Source organism: Glandiceps talaboti, chromosome 11 (genome assembly GCF_964340395.1).
Source record: "Glandiceps talaboti chromosome 11, keGlaTala1.1, whole genome shotgun sequence".
NCBI lineage: Eukaryota > Metazoa > Hemichordata > Enteropneusta > Spengelidae > Glandiceps > Glandiceps talaboti.
This window is the reverse complement of record NC_135559.1, coordinates 7,015,051-7,026,167: the sequence shown is the minus strand read 5'-3', so window position 1 is coordinate 7,026,167 and position 11,117 is coordinate 7,015,051. Positions and strand designations below refer to the sequence as shown.

At 38.7% G+C, this 11,117-nt stretch overlaps 1 protein-coding gene across 1 annotated transcript; it reads right to left on the bottom strand.

Annotated features, from left to right (window-relative positions):
* Nucleotides 1-3,792: 3,792 nt before the first annotated feature.
* LOC144442731 (beta-1,3-galactosyl-O-glycosyl-glycoprotein beta-1,6-N-acetylglucosaminyltransferase-like) lies at nt 3,793-4,974 on the bottom strand. The gene has a single exon (XM_078132103.1). It carries the CDS (start codon nt 4,972-4,974, stop codon nt 3,793-3,795), a length of 1,182 nt encoding a protein of 393 aa, XP_077988229.1.
* Between the last annotated feature and the right edge of the window lie 6,143 nt (nt 4,975-11,117).

The window sequence follows — 11,117 nt, the reverse complement described above, 5'->3', positions numbered from 1 at the left end:
CAATGTTACAGGCCCACTTTTATAGCATGGAAAACTTATTTAAAAAGTTACATTTACTTCAGCTTTTCGATGCTTGGTAATATATATCTCAGAGGCTATGAATAACCTAAAAATTGCCTAAATAGAAACAAAAAACTGCAGATCTGGCGGGGGGGGGGGGGCTTGGACCCATCACCCCAGAGGCCACTCATTCGTTAAACCAACAATAAGATTCACCAAAATTGGTAAAACAACTTGAAAAGCTTCTAGGGGACACCCCTTAGAACCCCCCTCCCCATAAAAGGTAGACGTGTTCCAGTTTCAAATCAAAGTTCTTTCCTCCACCTCTTACTGTCAAGATGCTATAAAACTATATTTCAAAAATGTTTCAACCTTATGTAGTTGCTTTTTACATGTTAGAGCTGTCTTGTAAAGCTTGAAAATTATTATCTGAAAGTGTCTGTGAATAGCCTAAACATTGCCTTTAGAGGTAAAAACCTCCAGGGCTTCTAGGGGGAGACCCACTAGAACCCCCCCCCCCCCACCCCCATTCACACACACTCACACAAGAGGTGGACATATCCCAGTCTCAAAGCTCTTCCCTCCACAGCTTACTGTCAGATGCTATGAAACTTAAATCACGGGGGTCAGTGACTTTTTGTTGGCCCAATGGAAAAAAACACTGACACCCCCCCACCCCATCCCCCCAAGCTGGAGAAACTGACCGGTCTATCTGAATGGCTGAGCTCACCAATCAAGTTTCCGATTTGTATTTTCAGTGTGTCATCATACCATGGCATAAAAACTGTCAATGATGTTTATATTATTTGAACATGTATTGAAATATGTATTTTTCTAAATAAAATCTGTGTGATAGAACAGCATCTTTTTACTCTCTGTATTACCCTGTGCAAAAACCAAACAGAAAATTGTGGCAACAAATGTAGGTGTTCATCATTGACATAAAAAAAACCCGGATATCTCAAAGAAGCAAAGAAAAAAAAGTTGCCAGCATAGGCGAAGGAGAAAAAAAAAAAATTCTCAAGCAAGCAGGTGCAGGGGTAGGTAACAAATATTAGTCTAGAGCACGATCGATATAGTGACAAGTACAAATATAAAAGTTGCGGGAAAATTCTACATAGTACCTGGTACAAGTCGTTTAGTTACAAGTAAAGTCTATATTGCGACGAGGTGGGGAAAAAATAATGACTCTCCACCAATCTTCCAACCAACCCCCCCCCCAGGATATCGAATGGTCTACCCCTTATGGCATGTGATTGAGTATAAAATCAATAATAGCATTAAAAATCGAGATAGCGTCTCCTCAACACTATGAAATTAACACTAGTCCTCCACTATATAATGTTCTTTTGAAATGTAGTGCGATTTTTTTTGTATGCAAATTCTGGTGATGGCGTCATCATTTATACATCGAATATTGCAAGTTTTGTAACGATCAAAATTTCATAGACAACGACTCCAACAATCGCCGACTTGAGATGTTATTCATTATTTCCATTTATCATGTTATAATATCTAGGTAGGGAGACATGGCTAAATCAATCTGTTTTTAGTAAACATAAATGTTAAAATTACGAGGTTTATCTAAGTATCTATAAAATAGACATATTTGTTGATACATCGAAAAGGATCAAAACAACCTATCCATTCCCCCATGATTATTTAAGTACTGAATGTTACTAAATACTTGGCAGAAAAAAATAGCCGAGAATATTCGATCTTATCCGCGAAAATTAATTTCAAATGCAAAAATCAGCAATTTTGAAAGTTTGTTGACCCCAGTTCTTGCTTAGTTAAGAATAATGTCTCTAAAAACACACTGAAGTTTACATTAAATTGTAGTTTACTACTTTATTTAAGTTCCCTGGCCAAATAAATCGGCTGTAACTGTGATCTGATGATCAAATTTTCAGCGTTTTTGAACATTTTAAGTTATTATTTGAATATATGAATTATTCATGAGTCGACACCATCTTCAATAAATCAACGTTGCGTCACAGGCCCTAAATGTACTCAAGCATGGTTAAAGCCCCGGCTTTCAATTCCCGGGTGGCTACTCCGTCCTACAAACATCGCCTTATCTACTATCAGTAAATCGAATGCCTAGCGTATATATATCAATTTCAAGTTTTACTGTCAAAATATACCAAAGACAAGGTGAAGCATTATCATTATTTTCAATTTTCCACTGCACAAGATCGGGAGTGTTCGTGACCATAGCTAGGTTACCGGTGGTTGTGGAGGCAACTAGATCACAGGGTGCCCAGGCTCATTTAGTTCTGTTTACAAATATAAACAAAACAAAATAAACATACAAGTAAACAAACAAACAAACAGAATAAACTGACAAATGAGTAGATACATACATGAGTAAACGACAACGAACAACCAAACACTGCCCCCCCCCCCCGAAATGGTCACATATGGAAATAACCCCCAAGGGTTGAGACTGATCAAGTACTATGCGTACGATTATAATTTTCATATCCTGAAAAAAATGTATCTACTCATGTGTCGTGTCGGATAGTTAGTTTGTTTGTGTTTGTGTTTGTGTTTGTTTGTTTGTTTGTTTGTTTGTCTGTCTGTTTGTTTATTTGTTTGGTTGTTTAATTGTTTATTTGTTTGTTTTTACTTGTTTGTGTTTTGTTTGTTTATATTTGTAAACAAAACTAACTGAGCCTGAGCGCCCTGTGACTCGATGTGCTCATAACTTGGTTTCAAGCAAAGAAGACGGCTAGAATTGACGTCAATGACAAATTTACTTTTTGTAAACATGTACATGTATATGGCACACTATCATGATTTTCAGCTATCATGTTTATTTTGGAGATAATGCATCATTAGGATTAGTTCGTGTGTGTGTGTGTGTGTGTGTGTGTGTGTGTGTGTGTGTACTACATGTTGATTGACAGTTCCGTAGCGTTATCAACGGCAAAGTCGGCGTAGCTTTTCTGGCGTCTGACCGAAAGTAATGTCGAGAAATGTACCTCAGATTTCCACTCTTATTGAAAACGAATGCTGTAATTACATACGCCATATATTGATAATGACTTGGTCACAGTACGGTGTGTGTCAATGGTCAGAACACGTGCAGAACTGCAGTTTAGCAGGAGCTGTCGCTAGGTTGTTACCACTTCCCTATTTACTTAGCAAAATGACCACAAAGGGCCTATAGTCACGCCACTGTGGTAAATTAAATAACAAAGCAGAGTGAGGATGTCCGTGTGTATGTCCTGGTTTCTTGTTGTTTTTATCTTTGTTCTACTTGACAAGATCCGTCTCATAAAACAACATGAATCATGCAGCAAAAATTCCGTCTAGAAATGTAGAAATTTGGTTTATCAAACTTTATGTACCTTGAACAGCTACAACATATAAACCTACTGAAGGGTTTTTAATGTATCATTAGCTGGATCAGAAACGAATTACACCATTGTGTGGGTGTTTTTATTATTTGTTTGATTAACAATTACTCAGTTACAAACTTGAAGCATGTCATATTTAGAAAGAGATTGTAGAGAGAAGGACTAGACTTAGTTTTCGGGTATTTCCGGTCCCACCTAGACCACGGGATTATATGACGTCATAAGGGGTACTGGTTAGCACGTAGCCTATGACGAGCGTAGTCAACAGGTGAATAAAACTCAACAGCGTTGTGAAAAAATACATTGCTGGTTGTTGTAATAGACATCAGTAAACAAAAACTACCTTGTACATGTCTTATCAACCAACATGATTTACCGATATTTACTCACACTTTCTGACTAATTACCAGTGTCACACTCGCATGTGTTAAACCATCCATGTTTCATTTACTCTTAAAGTTGAAGCTTTCCAGGATCTACCTTTTGCTATTTTACTATAATATTCAACATTCAATCTAATGGGATTGATTGCACGATTGTTAATAACTTCCTCTGCACAGTGGATAATAAGCGGATCAAGGTCCTCGTTAAATTTGTTGATAAATAATTGTGGCTTTTCAATTATCCAAGGTAGGTCTTTCCAGGATAACATACAAATTCCCCGAACAGAAAGGCCTTCACATGGCTTCTTAGGACTCGCCCATCGTTTGTATCTCGAGAAGAAAATAGGGGATCCATTAGGTGGTGTCGGGTCTCTTTTTTCTTCGGTTGTTGTTAACGTATTATTAATAACCTCGTATCGGTGGTTTATTCTCTCAACTGGCACCCCTTCATTAGACAAAATATCATTTCGTCCTTGCAGTTGTTGCAAGATTTGCACGATTTCAAGATTTGTCTTCAATGGAAACTCTTGCCCAGACAAATTTATCAAATATTTCCATTCCATGTGTCTCGCCAGTAGATCTTTCTGACAGTACCTTTCTGCTTGTACTACGCCTATGCTTCCCCAAGCAACTGAGGTAAGACTTGAAGCTACGAACACGTTATTGAAACAACTAGAGATTGCCTTCATAGCTGTATGAAGTTCAGGAGGGGACTTTTTATCGACGTGAATACAGTAGACGTTATGAGGGCGATATATGGTTCTCAGTAATTGTTCCACCTGATGTGCTGATTTGTACATAAGTATAAGAAAGGCAAGTGGGAATTGAAGTTCCTCGTAAGTAACAGGCTTACCAAGATATCCTCTACTGTAAGCGAAGCTGTTGCAGTCACTAGTCAAATTTATAAATGACTCATCTGGAAGGATATTGTTTTTCAGCAGGGTTACTTTCTCCTCTACGCGATCCGTTGATATATTTCTTCCTCGAATCAAATGGGAACATTTAAAACTTCCGAAGTCAGTATCTATGTACGGCTCAGATGAAATGTCTTCTCGGGCGACAGTGATGTTATCTGCTGGGTCGATTGATCGTGAATTTATAACTCTGGTCAAAATATTTGACTCACTAATCTCTGCACTACCTCTGTGTATTTTCTTTAGCATAATAAAACCGGCAATGGTGATACATAGCACAATTGATATCTTCACAACCGTGCCCCTCTTCATATTCGTGCATTACTTCATATATTCGTTGGTCCTGTTGGAAATGACAGATAAAAATATAGAAGAGGTCCTATTACTTCTTGTAAAATGGCAGTCTTAATAAATGTTTTGCATTACTGTAAATATATTCAATAAATTTACAATATCGTGGAATAATAACTTGATTATTGTTATTCTATGGGGGCCTGATTTTTGAGTGCGGACCCAAAATCTATTGATAGGACATATTGCGCCATACATGTATAACGTTATAATTTTGAAAGCTTTCATCCAAGATTTGGAGCAGTCACAGCGTGATGAACACCCGCCAAAATGACGCGATGTGCATAGTTTATGTAAACCTGACCAGACTGCCACCCAAATCATATAGACCATCCACCAACATGGAGGGTATATTATGGCCAAATACACTGTAAATTTACCCGTGATAAATTTACCTACGTGACGTCAGAGAATGTAAGTCAACACAACTGGACAACATGTGGTCTGAGTACATATTGCAGTGCTAATGGCATAGCAAAACCATGAAAACTAGTCGACTTTGGTAACAAAAGAATAAAGAGTATTACGTCATAGTGTAAATGAAAGTCCCGCTATCTGATAGATAGGTTCAACAAATGCAATGGAAACCAGTTTACACAGAACACACTGAGTTGTGAGAACGACAATAACGCTATACACGTTTCTATTGATGTGTGGTTTGTATCCTTGTCAAAGCATAATAAGAATCGTCTATTTCTAGCTACAGGCTCTGTAAACCCCCCCCCCCCCCCACACCCTTAGATAGTCAGGCAGGATTATCTGGATACTAACAAAATGCAATTTATTTTCCGTATTCATCCCGATCGGGGAAAAGTGGTACTCTACCATTGGTTTATCAAGACCGGGATAAACGGACCATTTTTATACGTCTATAAAAGCTGGCATAGCTTTTTCCACATGTTCCATGTAATAATTATGTGCACCGGGGCATTCAAAAAGTCATTTTCCGAGGAATACACAATTTTCTTCCGATCGGGATAATTATCCCGATCATTCTGACTCAGTGACAGTAATAAATGAAATAACGGCAAACTCGCAAAAAGAAAAGAAAAAGTTGATTAGGGCCTAAGCTTAGAAGTGCATAGAAACCACTTGATTTCACATGTGTGTCTAGATCTAGTTCAGGTTTTCCATTGTTTTCCAAATGGGTGCTGCAGGTGACATTGTTGACGTTGTCAATCATCAAACAGACCTATGACCCTCCACCCAGTCATTGGTCTATAAACTTGGCTCTGTTTCGCTCCCCCTTAATTTATCCATGGAGAGGCATGTCTTAAACAATTGCAGTAAATTTGACTTCACCACCCGATCTAGTCTGTCGTCCGTGCCTTTTTTTTAAGCTACGTTTCATCTAAGTCGTCGCCTCGCTCCGTAGCATTGGATACTAATGCGTACTGATAGGAACTGTGTTAATCACACAATAGATCGACGGTCACAGGTACGTTTATCAAGGTTTAGCGCACAGGCATTTGTTTCCCGAGTTATGTCTCAGAATATTTATATCAGAATACAATGAAATGTCGATAATATCGTTAATATTGACGTATTTAGCCATCTATATATGAAAGGGGTAAAATCACACTTGTTTCTGTGATCGCGCAGGTTCACAGGGTCCTACTAATTACTGCCCGGGACTGCCCGGGACTGCCCGGGAGATACAAGAAGTGCCCGGGAGCAAACTGGTGGCCAAATGGCACTCAAAAGTCGATATTTATGTGCATTGGCCCACTTGGAATGTATATTGACCAAAATTTAGTGGATTCAAGCCCCCGATTGCTGCTTTTCCAGTCATAAATTTTCTGGCGTGTTACAGACATTGCATGGCTACAGCATATATTACTGCCCGGGACACATCTGGCCTGCCCGGGCCAAATTTAGACATCTAATCGATATCAAAAGTTGATTCGTAAATAAACCAGAATGTTACGAACCCTGTCTAACCTAAATTATGATCATTCAAGTCTTCTTTTATCGTTTTCAGGCTAAAAACCGTTCGTTCACCTCGATCTCTGTAAAGTCTATCTGCGCCATCTTGTTTCCTGGAATATACCATTCTGTAGAAGGGGTGCTTAGCCTTAGTAACGGCCTTAAAATTGCCCACGTAACCATGACGCCCGTGTGAGAGAAATTTACACGGAAATTCTTGTTGTCACGCGATAACATATCATACATGTGACTGAATGTATCAATATACTAATAAATTAAATTAAATCATATCATATCAATGTTGTTGAAGACGATATGTATTCAAGACACAATACTTGCTCTTGTAGGGTTTCTCTCACACAGGATAACCAGGCGTGCCAGTGGCAGAGAGATAGTGCAATTTGTGTCAATACAAGTAGGCCGACACGTAGGCCTGTATGTTCTGCATCTTTAATAATAACAGTTAACTGTGATACCAGTAAAATTGTCTTCACACATTTTCCTACATTCAGTCAAATCATACGTTATTTTCTCCTTTGACCATGCATGTTAATATTCAGATTTATTACAGGTTTATCTACTCTAGCTCTCTCCTCAAGGACGCTGACCTCTACAGTTATTTTCATTTGGAAATTTCAAAACAAAATGGTTATCCTCATCGAACTTTTACCAAGCAAGATTACCCCCCCTCCCCATATTTCCATATCCATAGATTCACCCTTAGTCATGTTCACTAACTGGCGTTAACGTTGTTTCCTTAGATTAGGGGGTACATATATCGACAGCCTGGAGAAAGTCGAGCCACTTTAACACAATTAATAAGCAAGACATATACAGCATTGATACTGACAAAGACATAGCTTCAAAATTGTTCAATTTAAAAAACTAAAAAAGTTATTTTTAAGGCCCAAGAATTGCCATTGCCGTCACCCATACCAACCGGCGCAAAGTAGTGGTATTCCTAAGGTAGGAACATATATCGAGTGCCCGGGGAAAATTGCACCTCAATAACATTATTAAAATTATATACATATACAGTACGGATAATTACAAGGTAATAGCTCCAACATAGTATAATTTCAAGAAGTAAAAACTGACATTTTGCGCTCAACAATTGACGTTGCCGTCGCCCATACCAACCGGCGCTAAGTAATGGCGTTCCCTATGATAGGGGAGGGGGACATATATCGAGTGCCCGGGGAAAATCGCGGAATGGTAATACATTTAAAAGTATATAAATATATAGTATAGATACTTACAAGGGCATAGCTACAAAATTGTATAATTTCAAGAAGTAAAAACAGTCATTTTGGGCAGACCAATTACCATTGCCGTCAACCATGCCAACCGGCGCTAAGTAATGGCGTTCCCTATGATAGGGGAGGGGGACATGTATCGAGTGCCCGGGGAAAATCGCGGAATGGTAATATATTTAAAAGTATATAAATATATAGTATAGATACTTACAAGGGCATAGCTACAAAATTGTATAATTTCAAGAAGTAAAAACAGTCATTTTGGGCAGACCAATTACCGTTGCCGTCACCCATGCCAACCGGCGCTAAGTAATGGCGTTCCCTATGATAGGGGAGGGGGACATATATCGAGTGCCCGGGGAAAATCGCGGAATGGTAATATATTTAAAAGTATATAAATATATAGTATAGATACTTAGAAGGGCCTAGCTACAAAATTGTATAATTTCAAGAAAGCAAAACTGACATTTTGCGCCCAACAATTGACGTTGCCTTCACTCATACCAACCGGCGCGAAGTAATGGCGTTCCCTATGATAGGGGAGGGGGACATATATCGAGTGCCCGGGGAAAATCGCGGAATGGTAATACATTTAAAAGTATATAAATATATAGTATAGATACTTACAAGGGTATAGCTACAAAATTGTTTTATTTCATGAAAATAAAACTCACATTTTGCGCTCAACAATTGACGTTGTCGTCACCCATAACAACCGGCGCTTAGCAATGGCGTTGCTAAGATGGAGGCCGGGACATATATCGAGTGCCCGGGGAAAATCGCGGAAGGGCAATACATTTAAAAGTATATAAATATATAGTATAGATACTTAGAAGGGCCTAGCTACAAAATTGTATAATTTCAAGAAAGCAAAACTGACATTTTGCGCCCAACAATTGACGTTGCCTTCACTCATACCAACCGGCGCTAAGTAATGGCGTTCCCTATGATAGGGGAGGGGGACATATATCGAGTGCCCGGGAAAATCGCTGAATGGTAATACATTTAAAAGTATATAAATATATAGTATAGATACTTACAAGGGCATAGCTACAAAATTGTATAATTTCAAGAAGTAAAAACAGTCATTTTGGGCAGAACAATTACCGTTGCCGTCACCCATGCCAACCGGCGCTAAGTAATGGCGTTCCCTAAGATAGGGGAGGGGGACATGTATCGAGTGCCCGGGGAAAATCGCGGAATGGTAATATATTTAAAAGTATATAAATATATAGTATAGATACTTAGAAGGGCCTAGCTACAAAATTGTATAATTTCAAGAAAGCAAAACTGACATTTTGGGCCCGACAATTGACGTTGCCTTCACTCATACCAACCGGCGCTAAGTAATGGCGTTCCCTATGATAGGGGAGGGGGACAGATATCGAGTGCCCGGGGAAAATCGCGGAATGGTAATATATTTAAAAGTATATAAATATATAGTATAGATACTTAGAAGGGCCTAGCTACAAAATTGTATAATTTCAAGAAAGCAAAACTGACATTTTGCGCCCAACAATTGACGTTGCCTTCACTCATACCAACCGGCGCGAAGTAATGGCGTTCCCTATGATAGGGGAGGGGGACATATATCGAGTGCCCGGGGAAAATCGCGGAATGGTAATACATTTAAAAGTATATAAATATATAGTATAGATACTTACAAGGGTATAGCTACAAAATTGTTTTATTTCATGAAAATAAAACTCACATTTTGCGCTCAACAATTGACGTTGTCGTCACCCATAACAACCGGCGCTTAGCAATGGCGTTGCTAAGACGGAGGCCGGGACATATATCGAGTGCCCGGGGAAAATCGCGGAAGGGCAATACATTTAAAAGTATATAAATATATAGTATAGATACTTAGAAGGGCCTAGCTACAAAATTGTATAATTTCAAGAAAGCAAAACTGACATTTTGGGCCCGACAATTGACGTTGCCTTCACTCATACCAACCGGCGCTAAGTAATGGCGTTCCCTATGATAGGGGAGGGGGACAGATATCGAGTGCCCGGGGAAAATCGCGGAATGGTAATATATTTAAAAGTATATAAGTATATAGTATAGATACTTAGAAGGGCCTAGCTACAAACTTGTATAATTTCAAGAAAACAAAACTGACATTTCGGGCCCGACAATTGCCGTTGTCGTCACCCATAACAACCGGCGCTTAGCAATGGCGTTCCCTTAGATATGGGAGGGGGACATATATCGAGTGCCCGGGGAAAATCGCGGAATGGTACTACTATTAAAACTATATAAATATACAGTATGGATACTTAGAAGGGCATAGCTACAAAAATTGTAATATAACTCTGTTTTTTTCTGAATGTGAAAACAGAGCCAGACAATCTTTAAACTATGTGTTTACCAATGTCAACTTTTATCACAATGACTATCCAAGTTTACATACATACATACATACATACATACATACATACATACATACATACATACATACATACATACATACATAGACTGACAGATACGTACACAGCACAAACTGTCTCACCAACTATCCACCTATCCACAAATACATTATAATTATAACACCTAGTGCAATGTATGCAACTAGGATTTCTTTATTGAATATTGACATAAAGTGCATTGAATTCATGGTTCGGGTATCTCTTTTTGGAGGATGTAAATGTTGGCCCTGAAAAGGGCCGTTTGGTTTGTGTACCTAAAGGTACGATTGATAACATTCCACTGAAGTTAACATAGGAAGCTTGTCTGCAAAAACTCCCAAATGTTCTTCATCTACACCAATCAACTCATCATCCAGTCTGTCTCCAAGCCTGTCTAAAGTCTATCAATACCTGCAGAAGCATATTCAAAGTACAAAGTAGTCCAAAAACAATTAAAAAACAAAAAACAAATCAAAAGCAAACAGGATAACCTTGATTCAGTTGGTAGCAT